This window comes from Calliphora vicina, chromosome 3 (assembly GCF_958450345.1).
Source record: "Calliphora vicina chromosome 3, idCalVici1.1, whole genome shotgun sequence".
NCBI classification, from domain to species: Eukaryota; Metazoa; Arthropoda; class Insecta; order Diptera; family Calliphoridae; genus Calliphora; species Calliphora vicina.
The window spans coordinates 80,558,938-80,576,339 of record NC_088782.1 but is presented as its reverse complement, the minus strand read 5'-3'; the positions used below and the strand labels follow the sequence as shown (position 1 = coordinate 80,576,339).

At 33.6% G+C, this 17,402-nt stretch overlaps 1 protein-coding gene across 1 annotated transcript in view; it reads left to right on the top strand.

The window, feature by feature from the left end:
• The window catches only part of Ptp69D (Protein tyrosine phosphatase 69D), a 378,030-nt gene extending 362,513 nt beyond the window's left edge, over positions 1–15,517 (top strand). Inside the window, exon 12 of the mRNA XM_065506581.1 lies at positions 15,205–15,517. Within this exon, the coding sequence (XP_065362653.1) occupies positions 15,205–15,270 (66 nt within the window). The 3' untranslated portion in view covers positions 15,271–15,517. The remainder of the gene's footprint in view (positions 1–15,204) is intronic.
• Positions 15,518–17,402: the final 1,885 nt, after the last annotated feature.

Sequence of the window (17,402 nt, the reverse complement as noted above, 5' to 3'; positions counted from 1 at the left end):
GTCTTGGCGAATTGTTGTTGTAGCAGCAGTGTTTGCTGAGTTGACAGCCCTTGGCCGAGTGATCTCGGGTCTCTCCGGTATTTACCAACTTTTCAAACTTAGATACGCAGGGTAATCATAAATAGGTTGTATGAGTTAATGGTTATAGGCTTTGCAATATCATTTCTGCATTTAGGGAAAGATGCTGCAATTTTGTTGTATCGTAATCTTTTGTTAATTCGAATCGGAATTATGTTTAGCTAAAGAAGTAAATGCATTTTCATATTCCTCTTCGCCTAAGATTTGAAAATAGTTTTGAGAAGAATATTTTTCTATAATCTCTTTCCTGAGAAAGGGTATTTATCAACTTCTCAAAATCAGATACTTTGTGATATGCAGGGTAATCATAAATAGGTTGCGAAGGGTTAATGGTAATACTGCAATTTTGCTGTATCGGATTTTAGTTAATCTTATGTTAATTCGAATCGGAATTATGTTTAGCTAAATAAGGAAATGCATTTTCATATTCCTCATCACCTAAGATATGAAAATAGTTTTGAGAAGTATATTTTTCTATAATCTCCCTAATTGATTTTTCAGAAATCAATTTTTTGCATTTATGTGAATTTGACGATATGTGATCCTTGGAGTTACATAGAATGCATTTTAAGGGAGTTGCATTCAGTTGCATTTGGATTCCATAAGTTTCTAACCATCATGCGAACTTACATCACCACTTACATCTTCTGCTAATAATATTGACTGATCAGAATTTGTAGATGCATTGGGTTCCTCAAAATTCCTCACCGCATCTCCATGTATTCAGTTGTATTCTTTTCTTTTTAAATAATACACAAATTGTTTAATGAAAAAAGTTTATTATTTATTTATAATTAATTTTATTATTTGTGATTATAGTTCTTATTTTAATTAGAATACTTTTACAAGATTACATAATATTAGATAATAAAGTTAAAAAAGTTTTATTGTGAAATTTAGTTTTATATATTCGACCTTTATTCAATAATTCTTTATTTTTATTAGATTTTATCTAATGTGGGCTTTCAAGGTCCTTATTATATTTATATGTAAATAAAAGAAATTATTTCATTTTTTTATTTTTATAGTAATTGCACCTTCACTGGCTTATCTAATGTGGGCTTTCAAGGTCCTTATTATATTTAAATGTAATTAAAAGAAATTATTTAATTTTTTTATTTTTAAAATAATTGCACCTTCACTGGTTCACGGAAATTGACTTCACTAAAAATTCTACTGTCCTCTTTAAAGACAAAAACTCAACTCTCTGTTCGTCAACTCTTATTTGAGTAGCCGCAGAACAAAAGGTACTTTTTCGCATCTTATCAAAAATAGTTTTTTTGGTATTTTTATAATATTTGGGTTGAAATCTTCTGGAAACAATCAAGTCAGCAACATTTTTTAACTTTTTTACTAAGTAAATGGGTTTTAAAAAATGTGTGCTTAACAAAACTTACAACACTAGTACAATACTGTTACGAAATTGTACTTGAATTCAAATATAACGATTTTAACGGCTGATTTAAAAGTAGCCCAATGCTTTCAAATAACAGTGCTGTAATAGCAAACTGTAAAATATCTGTGGGCATTATTAACATTGAATAAAAGCTTTCAGTTGGCCATTGATCGTATGTTGGCAACACAGTTAAAGAGAAATCTAGAGTGCAGATGGCAGTGTTATAAATAGTGGGAGAGGTTGCAGTCGTTAGTGAGTTTATCAGAGACGCTTTTCGAATAAACATCAACTGAGTGCCGTGTTTTTCAAGTGAATTCGTGTACATTATAAAGTGTGTCTGTATTTCTGCGAATTTATAAACGTGTATAAAAAACATTGAGTGACTATTTGTTGTACATTTTAAATAAATAAAGAGTGGTTACAATTTTCAAACTACTAAACTGCTTTTTGCAATCAAAAGTATCCTATTTATTTAAAGGAAATAAACAAACGTTTTGAAAAGTTTAAAACGTAACAATTGGTGTCAGAAGTGGGATTGCAAATTAATAAGCATGAAGTTTGAGGAACTAAAAGTTGAACAACTCAAGAAAGAATTGAGTAAGTTGGAGCTACCAACAGCAGGTAACAAGGCAGAATTGCAAAAAAGGCAAATAGATGAATTCAAACGGCGTGATATTGACATCGGTACTTACGAATTTGAGTACAAAGAAGAAGCTGTGATATGTAACCGTTCAACAACGAGCAACATCGACTTAAACACAATGTTTGCCGCCATGACGGAGAAAATGAACGAAAATTCGAAACTTGCTGAAGTTAAAGAAGAAAATAAAATAATGGAAATGAAACTTCAAGAAACTTCAAAAGTAAACAACGAGAAACTTCTAGCTGACGTTCAAGAAACTTCTAGAGTCAACAACGAGAAACTTCTTGCCGACAATGAGAAACTTCGTGCTGAGGTTAAAGCTGAAGTCAAAGAAACTATCAAATGGAAGTGAAACTTCAAGAATCCTCTTGAGCTACAGATGAGAAAAATTCAGGAAATGTCTGAGGTTATTAACAGTAGAGTGGATATCATTGACAAAAAGGTGTCCGAATTAGAGAGCGGCATAGAAAAACAATCCCAAGATGTTGATAATAAATTTCTCGATCTGGAAATGAAAATTAATAATCTTCAATGCCAAGACGGACCGGTGGGAATTATTTCAGAAACATCGAGTAGAATAAAGCAGCACACCATTTAATATTTTCAAGTTCCAGTTTGATACAGTTGCCAAGATAAATGTATGGAGTAATGAAGAAAGAGCTATAGAATTGATTTTGGCCTTGAAAGGGAACGCAGCAATAGTTCTTGAAAGCGTACCAGTAAGTAACAGAAATAGCTATGATGACATAATGGATGCTCTACAACGTAAGTATGGTGGAGAACACATGAAAGAAATATACCGAATGGAATTGCGTGGTAGAGTACAAAAACCTAATGAAACGCTACAAGACTTTGCGGTAGAAATTGAATGTTTGATGCAGCTTACATATCCAGAGGAGGCAGTTTTAGAGGCTTTAAATGAGAAGCAAGGTAAGCTAAAATCAAATGCTATAACTGCGGAAAAACTGGTCATATTCAGAGAAACAGCAAAGCATCGAGAAAACGAACCAGATCTGTTTCGCCACCAAGAAACGAGCAGCAGGCGAATCGTGGTTCTTCCAAGAGTCACCTTTAAACTAAAACGAGCTAGCGCTATGGGGCAAGAACTAGCTCCTACATCTGAGGGCCCCACAATCTCCATATCCGTAATTCAGCAGAAAAATAGCAACCTTACTGCTAGTGGGTACATAAACGGTCAGAAGCACGTTTTTACTATAGACACTGGGGCATCACAGTCTTGGCATTAATTTGGATATGGGACAACAGGTTATGATTTGGCGAAATGTGGAAATACCCCTTGACGTCGGATATGAAAATAGGACTCAAGTGAGAAGGCTAGTTACCGTCGATCATCAGAAACTGCCACCACAGTCAGAAACTTTAGTCTGGGCTCGTATGGAGGGAGATTGTGATTACAACAGTTTGTGGGTGGTAGAACCAGCAGAAATAAAAAGCGATCTTATAACAGCAAAAGCCCTCGTTAAACTCTGCAACAACAAAATAGTTCCTGTAAGAGTGCTGAACCTGTCCAGCTGTGAAAAATTCGTTAAGCCAAATTCTGAAATAGGTCGATGCACTTCAGCAGAGGCAGTTGCCAATAAATCCACCAAGGAACACGAGCTACTAGCGGAATATGTGAGGAAATGGGTAGGAGGATTAGCGCCGCCCGACAGAAATAAGGCCAAACAGCTTCTGAAGAAACATACCTCGGTTTTCGCATTTAAAAGTCAAAGCCAAGGTAGAACGGCAATTGTAAGGCATCAAATAAATACTGGTGAAGCGAGGCACATAAAGCAGGCGCCCAGAAGCATTCCTCTAGCAAAACGAAGTGAGGTGATGGAGCTGGTTAACGAAATGGAGCGGGATGGAGTAATCGAACTATCTTCAAGTCCTTGGAGCTCGCCTGTTGTGTTAGTTAAAAAGAAAGACGGCAGCACTAGGTTTTGCGTCGATTATAGAAAGCTGAACGACGTTACCAAGAAAGACAGCTACCCGCTACCAAGAATTAACGACACCCTGGACACATTAGCTGGAACAAAATGGTTCTCCGCATTGGACTTGCAAAGTGGTTATTGGCAGGTAGAGATTGCAGAAAAAGACAAAGAGAAAACTGCGTTTAGTGCTAGTGATGGATTATGGCAGTTTAATGTGATGCCCTTTGGACTTAATCGAACATGTGTTGAAAGGACTTCACTGGAAGACATGGTTGGTGTACCTCGATGACATAATTGTCATGGCGAAGTCTTTCGATGAACACTTGAAAAACCTTGAAGAAGTCCTTAAACGAATAGCTGCGGCTGGACTAAAACTTAGCGTAAAGAAATGTGCATTGTTCCAGAAAGAAGTTAAGTATTTAGGGCATCGCGTAACAGCAGACGGCGCACAGTGGGGGATCTGAAAAAAAAGTGGAAATAAATCTGTAACTTCTAAACGAATAGCCCGATTTTAATAAAATTTCCCATGGCTATAGAGGAGGTGTCGATAAGTTTATGTTTTGAATTTGGGCTTAAACAACCAAGGGGGGGCCGAGCCACAATGCCCCAAAGTGGGCAAAAATTAAAAATGATGCCAAATTTTTGTTTGCGATCCGATTTGAAAGATTTTTATATATATATGGAATGTACTAGACGAGATCTACAAAAAACATTGCTTTAGCCATATATTATCTCTTATAGTTTACGAGTTATTCGCATTTGAAAAGTAAAATTTTATTTTTTTTGCCTACCTTGGTCTGCCATTTTGCTAATAACGGATCCAATTCTTTTTTGCTAATAACGGAGAACCAAGGGGGGGCCGAGCCACAATGCCCCAAAGTGGGGCACCTCGGGTATATCAAAAATTAAAAATGATGCCAAATTTTTGTTTGCGATCCGATTTGAAAGATTTTTATATATATATGGAATGTACTAGACGAGATCTACAAAAAACATTGCTTTAGCCATATATTATCTCTTATAGTTTACGAGTTATTCGCATTTGAAAAGTAAAATTTTATTTTTTTTGCCTACCTTGGTCTGCCATTTTGCTAATAACGGATCCAATTCTTTTTTGCTAATAACGGATTCCAATCCCGATTTTCTTGAAGTATCTTTTTTTGAATTAACAACAAATTTATTAATAATCTTAAGAAAGAATTGTTAAAAAATAATCCATAAATTTGACTAGCGGAAAAGAAAAGATATACATATTATATATCAGCGTGTAGGAAATTATGTCCTCTTTTCAAAAATGTACAAAATTTTTAAGAATTAAAAAAATTATTGAAGACTATTTTCAAAACCTCCTCTATAGCCATGGGAAATTTTATTAAAATCGGGCTATTCGTTTAGAAGTTACAGATTTATTTCCACTTTTTTTTCAGATCCCCCACTGTGCGGCGTATCAACAGATTTTTTTTTTTTTTTTTCATCATTTATTTATTGTATCTTCATTATTTAATGAACTAACAATAATGCCCAGTTTTTGACTTGTTATTTAAATACGTATTTAGTTAATTTTAACTTAAAATTAAGTTGTATTTAAATACAGTTTGAGTTTTTCAGTGCTACATAATTTGTCTTATTTAAATAAGATAAAAGTATGGTAGCACTACTAAATATCAAAAATGTATCGATAGTTTTGCTTAAAACAGCTGTTCAACCAAAACAAAAATTGATACATTTTGCCCAATAAGAAATAAAAGTTTATTAAACAATAAAATTATTGGTAGGAAAATGCACAAAAGAAGCTCCAATTGCCCCGCATCGGAATTGTAGTTTTTGCAAGACGCTTTTTTTTAGCAAGACGCTGTTGTTTGTTTTTTTTTTTACTACAATAGAGTGAAAAAAAACCAAACAACAAAAGTCAGCTGTCAAAAACATATGGTAGTTTATGAAACTTAAATACAATTTAAATGGCCAACGTTGGCCATTTAAGTATCATTTAAAAAAGCACTGAGAAACTCATTTTCGTATTTAAATAGAACTTAAATATAATTCATATTTAAATACGAAGTCAAAAACTTTCTCTAAGTGGTTCAAATCTTATATCTAATATTATTATTTAATTAGTCCAGCCAGTGCCGGACGAAAAAATTTTGTGTTCATGGTTGTTGTGGTTAAATTGGCATTCTTCCTTCTAGATTAGGTCTACTGTGTCCCTCCTTCTTAATCGAGTGTGGCCACGGTTATCTAATATGTTGCGGGCCAGCGGGTTTGGGTGAACTTCAAGTTTTTTTTAAATATTTTTGTACGTTTTTCGAGATTTCAGTTTTTACAATGGGCACGTTTAGATCTTTGTGTATATTCGCGTTTTTGATATACCAGGGGGCAACTGTGATCATTCTTAGAAACTTGTTTTGGCGTCTTTGGATCTTTTCTACATTTGACGCTGAGGCCGTGCCCCATAACTGTATGCCATAACACCATATCGGTTTTATGATCATGTTATAAAGTAGAAGTTTACAATCTAAACTAAGCGTGGAGTTTCTGCCAATAAGCCAATTAATTTGAATTGATTTCAATTTCATTTGAGTCAACTTTGCATCTATATGACTTTTCCATGTAAGGCGACGATCGAGATGTATTCCGAGGTATTTCACTTCCGATTGTTGAATTATTGTTTGGTTATTGATATGAATAGGGGGGCATGATTCTCTACGCAATGTAAATGTAATGTGTGTACATTTTTGCTCGTTGACTTTAATTTTCCATTGTTTTAACCATTTTTCTAATTCAAATATGTGGTTTTGTAAGTAACGAGACGCTTCTTGAGGTATCAACAGATGAGGATAAAATACGAGCCGTATTTTATCCTCATCCTCGTCCGAGAAATCTTCACGAATTGCGCAGTTTTCTAGGCCTTTGCACGTACTACCGACGATTTGTACCGAATTTTGCTATACTTTTTAATTTTGTTTTTAACAAAATTTTTAAACAAAAAGTTCTTTTATCAAAAGCCAAAAGTCCCCCAAAATATGGGAGGGTTGGAAAACCTTATGCAAACACTTACTGAGAATATTTCCTCTCTTAATCAAAATATGACTAACTTCATGTCATCCATGCAAAACACAATACAAGAGCTTCTGAGAGCACAGAACCAAATGATTCAAATTCTATTAACAAGAAAATGAATTTTTTGAAGATATGTTTCTGGAATGCAAATGGTTTAAACCAGCACAAATCGGAAATTTCCCATTTTATGTTAAATAAAAGCATCGATGTGATGTTAATTTCGGAGACACATCTTACAAATAGATATAACTTTAATATATCAGGATACTCATTTTATTACACAAACCATCCGGATGGTAAGGCACATGGCGGTACCGGTATCATAATTAGAAACCGATTGAGACACTATGCCCTAGAAGCGTTTTCAAAGGATTATATGCAAGCAACATCTATTCGCCTTGAATACCCAGCTGGAGACCTGACTCTGAGCTCTATATATTGCCCACCACGTTTTTCGATGACCAAGGAAAAATTTGAAGAATTCTTTATAACACTAGGAGATCGGTTTCTGGCATGTGGAGACTACAATGCCAAACATACATATTGGGGTTCGCGATTGGTAAATCCCAGAGGTAGACAGCTGTATAAAGCTCTAGTTGATCGCAAAAATTGCTTAGATTTTGTGTCTCCTGGACACCCAACTTATTGGCCAACTGATCCTAGGAAAATTCCTGATCTAATAGACTTCGCCATATGCAGAAATATTATTCGGAATGCAATATCCACAGAAATATCCTATGATCTATCTTCTGACCACTCTCCTGTAATTATTAATTATTGTGAGAGACCCAACACCCCAAGATTTCCTAAGGACTCTTTGTATTTTAAGACAAATTGGCTAAAATATAGGAAATATATCAGCAGTCATATCCACACAAATCCTAATTTACAGTGTGAGGAAGACATAGATAGGACCGTTAATGACTTCACGTCACTGATTGTTTCGGCTCTGGAACACTCTAGGTGCCAGATCCCTCCAAAAACTAATACGCCTATTTCAAGTTCGGATATTGAAAGACTTCTTCTCGAAAAGAGAAGACTCAGAAGAGAATGGCAACATAATAGATCACCTGCTGCAAAGCAGAGGCTGTCCGCAGCAGTACGAAAACTGAAAAGAGCCCTTCATTTGGAGGAGGATCGCATAAACGAAAAATATATTAAAAGTTTGACGAGTACAAAATACACAAATTTCTCTCTTTGGAAGGCAACGAGGAACATTAAGCCACCGGTAGAGGCACAAAGCGCTTTAAGAAAAGCTGACGGAACCTGGGCACGAAGTGCTATAGAAAAAGCCTCAGTATTTGCTGAACATTTAAGTGAAGTATTTCAGCCCAAATTAGACTTGAAAAAATCACCGGGATATGATTTAATAACGCCATCAATGATTAAGAACCTACCAAATGTGGCAATAATTGTGCTATCTATATTGTTTAATGCGATCTTGAAACTAGGAATTTATCCAAAAAATTGGAAAATTTCTCAAATAATAATGATACCTAAACCGGGTAAAGATTTAACCCTGCCATCTTCTTATAGACCTATTAGCCTACTCCCTTGTTTGTCGAAGTTATTCGAAAAAATATTCCAGGAAAAGATAATACCTTTTTTGAATGATGGAAACATTATCCCAGTACACCAATTTGGTTTCCGTGAACATCATGGCACCATTGAACAGATCAATCGTTTAACTGGAGAGATTCGAAAATCTTTTGAATTAAAGAAATATTGTTCTGCCATCTTTTTAGACGTTGCTCAGGCTTTTGACAAGGTATGGCATAAGGGTCTAATACATAAAATCAAATGTTTACTACCACTATGTACTCATAAATTGCTGGAGTCTTATTTATCGAATAGACTTTTCAGAGTTAAGTACAATGATTATGTGACGAGAGAATGCAAGATTGGAGCTGGCGTTCCACAGGGAAGTGTACTAGGACCTACGCTATATTTGATTTACACCTCCGACCTCCCTACGTGCGATAAACTAACAATTTCAACATTTGCTGATGATACCGCCATTATTAGCTCAGACGAAAACCCACTCATGGCATCTAGTCAACTACAGAATTACCTCGTACGTGTGGAGTCATGGTTGAAAAACTGGCGAATAAAGGTAAATGAGCTGAAAAGTAAACATGTTACGTTCGCTCTAAGGAGAGGAAATTGCCCACCTGTCACACTCAACAACGTTAATATACCGCAGTCTGATTATGTCACCTACCTTGGTATTCATCTAGATAGACGGCTTACTTGGCGCCGACACATAGAAACCAAGGGACTTCACATGAAGTTAAAAGCCTCTAGCTTTCATTGGTTAATCAGTGACCAATCAAAATTAAGCCTTGAATATAAAGTCATCCTGTATAAGACCGTTTTAAAACCAATTTGGACATATGGAATTCAATTATGGGGAATGGCTAGCAACACCAGTATTGATCTTATACAGAGGGCCCAATCTAAAATTCTTAGGACCATGACGGGAGCACCATGGTACATAAGAAATGAAAACATCCACAGAGACTTAGAAGTGACATTGGTAAAGGAAGAGTTCGAGAAAGTCCGTGAGAAATATATTGTGAAGCTGCGAAACCATCCCAATTCCCTTGCAAGACAACTTGTGCAGACCCAAACCCGATCCAGGCTCCGTAGAGCAGATCTACCACCCCGCTAAGATGAGTGACAGTTTACCATAATGGCTCTCTTGCTGAAGAGCAAATAGTTTTAATTTTAGTTATAAGATTTAAATACTTATTGTAAGGTCAAAATAGACAGATTCAATAAATCAATAAAACGTTAAAAAAAAAAAAAAAAAAAAGTTCTTTTTGCGATATTAAAATGGTTTTATATCAAACATCCTTAACATTTAATGTGGTAACTTATGGCAGTTAGATGTATATATTGTTATGTAAGAAACTTGTTACCATTCAGGTTCATGCTGTTTTTAAGGGGGCGAAATAAATAAAACACATTTTCCCAAAAATTTTAAATGTGCGAAAAAGTACCTTTTGTTCTGCGGCTCCTCATTTGTCTATATACCTATTGTCCGCATGTCCGTTAGTTTTACAATAGTTAGGGCCATTTTTTGAGATCGTATTTAAATGTGAATTATTTTTAAGTTCTATTTAAATACGAAAATGAGTTTCTCAGTGCTTTTAAAAATGATACTCAAATGGCCAACGTTGGCCATATAAATACGAAAATGAGTTTCTCAGTGCTTTTAAAAATGATACTCAAATGGCCAACGTTGGCCATTTAAATTTTATTGAAGTTTCATAAACTACCATATGTTTTTAACAGCTGACTTTTGATGTTTGTTTTTTTTCACTCTGTTGTAGCGCTGTATTTTTTAAATCGTCTTGCAAAAACTACAATTCCGAAGCGGGGCAATTGGAGCTTCTTTTGTGCATTTTCCTACCAATTATTTAATTGTTTAATAAACTTTTTTTCTTATAGGGCAAAATATATAAATTTTTGTTTTGGTGTTTTAAGCAAAACTATCGATAAATTTTTGAATTTTAGTAGTGCTACCATACTTTTATCTTATTTAAATAAGGAAAGTTAAATAGCACTGAAAAACTCAAACTGTATTTAAATACCACTTAAATTTAAGTAATCTTCTATCTATATATATAAAAATGGATGTTTGTATGTGGGTTTGTATGTGGGTATGTATGTGTGTGTATGTATGTTCCGAATGAACTCAAAAACGGCTCCACCGATTTTGATGAAATTTTCAGGGAATCTTCAGAATAGCCTGGCGGGTAACACTGTAAAGTCAGATTTTTGATATTCGGTCTGTGGGCGGAGGGGCGTGGCATTATCAAATTTTTACATTATACCGCTGAAACCATCTATATATATAAAAAACTTCTGGACCGATTTTGATGAAATTTTCAGGGAATGTTCAGAATAACCCAGCGCGTAGCACTGTATATCAGATTTTTGATATTCGGTCTGTGGGCGGAGAGGTGTGTAAAAATCTAATTTTTACATTATACCGTTAATGCCATTATATATAAAAACAGATGTGTGTGTGTGTATGTATGTTCCATATGGACTCAAAAACGGCTGGACCGGTTTTGATAAAGTTTTCACGGAATCTTCAGAAAAGCATAGCGGGTAACACCGTAAAGTCATATAAATAAATACTTTTTTTATTTCCAACGTTCAAACAATGACAATTTTCATTTTGTTGCTTAACATCATTCTAAAAATTAATGATTTGGTGTAAGCGAAAAAAGGAATACATTTCAACGCATGTCCGGTACTATAGAAGTTATTTTATATTATCAATCGATGATAAACAATTTTGTCTACTCTTGCAAATTAGGTGCATGATTAAAAAATTTCCATATGAAATCTATTAAAAAAATAATATTTTGAATAACTATCCGCATATCACTTTTAATAAAAAATAACGGTTTTATTCAAATAAAATTTGTTTTCGAAAGGGCATCTACGTCTAGAGTCGCGGAAACGGGAAGAGAACGAGAATCACGGCTTCAGCAGTGCATCTTCATCGTGTGCTGCAGAAACACCTCAACAGCATATAGTTGTTCGCTCCCGAATGTCTCGATCAAGAGAAAGAATCGATTTAAAGTTGCCCGGATTTTATTATAATAAGTATGATAACTACAGGAATCACAAGGATGTACTAATTGGAGCAATGAACAAACATTACTTACATTGCAGCATTTTGAAGTTCAATAAGGAATCCCCGGGAATGTGCTGTTCGAACGGTAAAGTTATTCTGCGACCAGTTATTGAGCCGTCTGAGCTGCTACTAAGTTACATTTCCGGCGCCAATCCAATTTCCAAACACTTCCTTCAAAATATCCAAAAGTACAGCACATGCTTTCAAATGACGTCGGCTTCATGCCCACCTTTAAAGTTAAAGGCCAAATATACCATAGATTTGGATCATTGCTCACGCTTCCCAATGACGATATGAAAAATTCCAATTGATCCCTCCACAAATGAAATTTCATTTCCGGACTTCTGCCAAATGCAAATGAATATTCAAGACGTTGTCGACAAAGTATTCCCAAGTCTTACAACGAACTACAACAATTCGGATTGTCTGTGGGAACATGCAATTTTGGCACCAACAAATTATGATGTTAACAAGATCAATAAGCAAATACAATTGAAACTGCCTGGCAAAACAATAAAATACAAATAGATTGACACAGTAATGAATGAGGCACAAGCCGTCGATTATCCTACTGAATTTTTGAATTCATTGGATCACCGACTTTGTCCAAAACTGTAAATTAAAATCGAGATGCAATATAAAACAGATGTTTTCTAAGGGCCAGCAACGCGGACCGGGTTCAGCTAGTAATTAACTAAACACGTATTTAAATGCGAAGTCAAAAACTGGGCATTAGTCAAGTCGACTGAGGTTGGCACCCAACATGTATATTGAGTGTCCCTTAGAATTAAATTTGTTGAAATGTTGAAACGGTACCCCCTGAAAACTTTCGTAATGACCTAAAATACCACAAATGTTTAGATTGTTCTAAGAAGGGCAACCCGTGCCGACTTTCGATTTAGTCCCCTTTTACAACGCGGAAACTGAAAGGTAGACAGACGAAGTAGTGGGCGACGGGTTGAAGAGGTAGAGTGTGTAATACACAGGTTTAGGTTAGTTCAGAGAGAATAAAAAAAATGTCTGCCTTTCAATTTCTGCATTGTAAAAGGGGTCTTAGTATTGAGATGCATTTACAAGTTTTTTTTTTAAATTTTGCTATTAAGTAATTACTTTTGCAATTTAATTTAATAGAACCGAAATGTGTACGTAATTGTCGTTCTAATGAGATATAAAAGACAAAAATTGATTAAAAAATGTTAAAGTTATTAAAAAATCGCCAGGCCATTAACATGTATCAAGCCACTAGTACAAGAAATGTTGGAACAAAATGAATATATTTTGAGAAATATTAAAACAAAAGTTTATTCTTTCTTAAAATATATCCATATTTACTTGTATATTAGTTTTTATCTTCATAGGATACAGTTAACCTATTCGCAGGTATAACCAAAAAAAAATATTTTTTTTAACGGCAGTTTCAAAACACCAATTTCAAATTTTTAAAAATTTTGTTAAACAAATTTCAGAATTTTTTGATCATCATATAGGGATTCCCTTTATATCTCATTACGATAATTACGTACACATTTCGATTTTTTTAAAATAAATTACTTTTGCAATTACTTAATAGCAAAATTTTTAAAAAAACTGAAAAAAATTAATTTTTTTCCCTTGTAAATGCACCTCAAAACTAAATCGAAAGTCGGCACGGATTGTCCTTCGTATAACATTTTTTTGATGGTATTTTAGGTCATTACGAAAGTTTTCAGGGGGTACCGTTTCAACATTTAAAAAAAAAATAATTCTAAGGGACACTCTAATGTATATGTTTTAAAGCATTGTTTTTTCCATCTTTAGTCAACGCTTTCCATTTCGCTGATCCTTTCGGATCATCTTCCTCCATATCTACCAAGCACCTATTGGTTGTTAAAAGGCAACAACCTTTAACACCTTTAATTTTTATTGTCAGATGTTCGAATTTTATGCATCTGACAATAACACCATTGTCCGATAAATTATTTCTATTAGCAACACTCTGCATATGTATTTAAAGCCAATGTCTAACAACGGATTTAGCAACATTTGTCATACAACAATCTGACAACCGTATAAACTGACAATTTTTGTTAGCAGATAAATTTATTGTGTAATAATTATCTGGCAATAAAATTGTAAGGTTTACTTACAATCGTCTAAACTGACAATTTAACTTTTGCTAAGAATTTTTCATTGTCAGTACAATACCAGCACATTGCCAGATCTGACAATATTGTAAGATCAGACAACCGTGTAACATAGTTTAAAGCGATGTACAGACATTTCGACATTATGACCTAATAGCAGACCGTTTTAATCCCCCAAGTGTAAAATTAAACTTTGAGCAGTGTAATATTCGCCTCCTAACAGTTAGTATATTGTTTATCTTTACACATTAATTACAAAAACCATTAAGTTTTAATAATACTTTTGCAATTTTTTTAATTATTTAGCACGACATCACACACATATACAGATTTGAACTGACATTTATAAAAGTGGTGTATCAACTTTTCTTGATTTAACACCATCGAAGAAAAAAGATAGCAATACATTTTACATATATATTTTCTATTCCTTTCTTACGATGGTGTTAAATGTGTGATGCCACGGTGTTAAAATGTATCAATTTTAACACCGTTACGTATCTGTTCATAATCTGTGACGACATTTTCTAGTCTTGTTTCATGACAGAGTTGTCAGACAATTTTTTTTTGTCTGACAACTCAAGACATACAATTTTAGACTTTTTTCCAAAATGGGCCGCTTTAAAAGCTTTTTGGTCTCGTAGTGGGATGCGAGTGGAATATGTATAAGTGATAACTTTTGTATTTTATATTTCAAATAAATTTAATTTATTTATATTACCTTGTGGAGAGTTTATAAATTTTTAGTGTGATACTGGAAGGGCAATGAACGATTAAATCTTAAAAAACTTAACATAAAAAGTGGCGAACAATATTGCCACTATCAAAATATCCCCATCCAAGGGTGTAAAATAGAGTGTACCACCTTACAAGTGCGCAGTACACCCCCTAATCTAATGTATTTCTGCAAGGCAGTTACGATTTTTTTTCTTTTGGTATAATTAAATTTTATGGTGGAAGGAACATAGATCTAGTGGATAAATACTTAACACGGGATACATGAGGGCAATGGCCCTTAGAGAAAAATATTGGTCTTCTCGAGACAAAACATTGATATATCGTACTTTAAGATCCGACTGTAAATGCCAAAGATATAACGAAAAATGTAAAAAGGCGATCCCTACGTTCGGCAAATTTTTTATATTTCGAAACTGTCGTGCGAATTTTTTTTTGGAGTTACGGTCTATAGGGAGTATAATAAATCCTAACAAGTAGAAAGAATTCAATAAAATTACACGTATAAAAAAAATTAAATTGAACAATCTTCCTAACTATATTATATTTTTAAAATTTATGTATATTTTTTATTATTCTTTCAGGCACAATACGAGTTCCTACATAGAGCTATAGTCAACTACGCAGATCTTCATAAATTATCCGAATAAACATGTATGTACAAGCAAGCGTTGACATAAATAATATAAGGAGCCATTTTTGCATATTCATCAACTACTATTTAAGAATTTCTAAAAACTTATTGTAAAAAATGTCTTAAGTTAATTTTGTAAAATTATAATTACTTACTATAATATATTCTACATTATTGTAGATAACATACATAATAAGCAAGTAACCAAAGGACAACTCAATGTAAAATTTTATATGTAAATCTAATAAAAATGTTTGATACCACTCTAAGAATTTAATTAATTTACAAAGATACAAATAAGTAAAACGAAAAAAAAATCGAGCAAAATTGAAAAAATAAACCTATATATCTCATGAACTAAAAGCTATTAGTTACTCTATAAAAAAAAGAGAAAAACTATTTTTTTTAAATATTTAGTTTTATTTGACTAAATTGTTGTAAAAAAGTGGTTACGCTTTTTTGAGTAAATATTTGCCTTGTGTGACCATACCTTTAGCTATATTATTGCCATATATAGTTAAGCGTTACCACCAAGTCTGAATTAGCTGTTCGCCTAAAACTGATGACACCTTTTCTGGAGGACTCACTGATTTTCACAAACTTTGGGGGCAAATAAAAAAAATTGGTCACCAAAATCGCCAAACTTTATTTTAAAAAGAAGTAAAAAATAATTAATATGCCTATTTATTAGTTGTGTTACTTTCTTTGGAAAGGGGATAGATTGTAGAAGGAAAGGTGGTGAAAGGAGGAGGAGAAAAGCTTGTATTGACAACTCTGCAATTGCGCGTTATGTTTGTTGTTAGTGCATGTGCAGAGGTCGCACAGAGGGATGGCTTCATTCATTTTTTTTGGAAAAATTATAAGGAGTGGTCGTAGAGCGCTGAAATTCGGCACCGAGAATTATATGGACCAAACAAGAAAAAAATAAAATTTTATCAAAATCGACCACGCCCAACGCCCACTTAAAATCGGCCATGCCCACCGCATACCGCTCATGCAATCCAAATGCAATACATTTTTGTGCAAAAATTATAAGGAGTGGTCGTAGAGCATTGAAATTTAGCACCAAGAATTATATGGACTAAATTAGGAAAAAAATTAAATTTTATCAAAATCGTCCACGCCCAAAGCCCACTGCCCATACAATCCAAATAGATTTTTTCGCATAAAATTGTTTATACCCAAGCAAAAGTCCAGAAATTTGGTATATACATTTATTGAAACAAAAAAGGAACGCATGCCGAGTTTCAATAAAATCGGTCACGCCCACCGCCCACGAAACCCATACATAGATAAGAATTTTTTTGATATTTCGTTTATTATTCAACAAAAAAAGTTAAGTTTTCATCCAATTCCGAAAACTATTTTTTTTAATCGAAACAAGACAGCTTCGGGGAAAGTGGGGCTACATTTTTTTATCCATGGAAAATCAAAAATAAAATAATTTTTAGAGACTTATAGATTTGGGCATATCTTCTTAACGGTTTATGATATCCCCATAATTTTTTTTTTTATTTATGGAGAAATTTAATATTTTTCAAATATGTTAAAGGAAAATTATACATATGGGGCATTTCATGTCAAGTGAACCAACTTTTGAAATCGATGTCTTCCGATCGGGATGAAATTTGCACCAAGGTTAGCTCTATTGGATAGTAACTCAGACACAATTTTTCAACAACATCGGTCGAGAACTCTCTGAGTTATAGGGGGTAAAATTTTGACAATTTGGTCAAACAGGGGTTTTTTCTTATCCATGTAACTTATTACCTATTGTTCTTAGCAAAATGTGTCCCAAATAGTATAGATAGCTATTTCTTCGATCTTTCGAAAAAAAAATATTTAAAAAAAAAAATAAAAAATTTTTAATATTTTTTTTCCGAAATCAAAAACTTTTTTGACTTTTTTTTAAAATACGTCCTTTTTTTTTTTTTTTTTTTTTTTTTTTAAAATAAAGTTTAGATATTTTCCTTGAACACCTACTTGGTCGCTTAGTGGGATGCGAGTGGGATATCTATCAAAATAAATATTTTGTAACTCAAAACATAAAATTTTTGACTTTTTTTGCAAAATCAAAAACTTTGTTGACTTTTTTTTTTCAAAATGGACCCTTTTTTAATCTTTTTTTTTAGGTCAAACAAAAGCTTA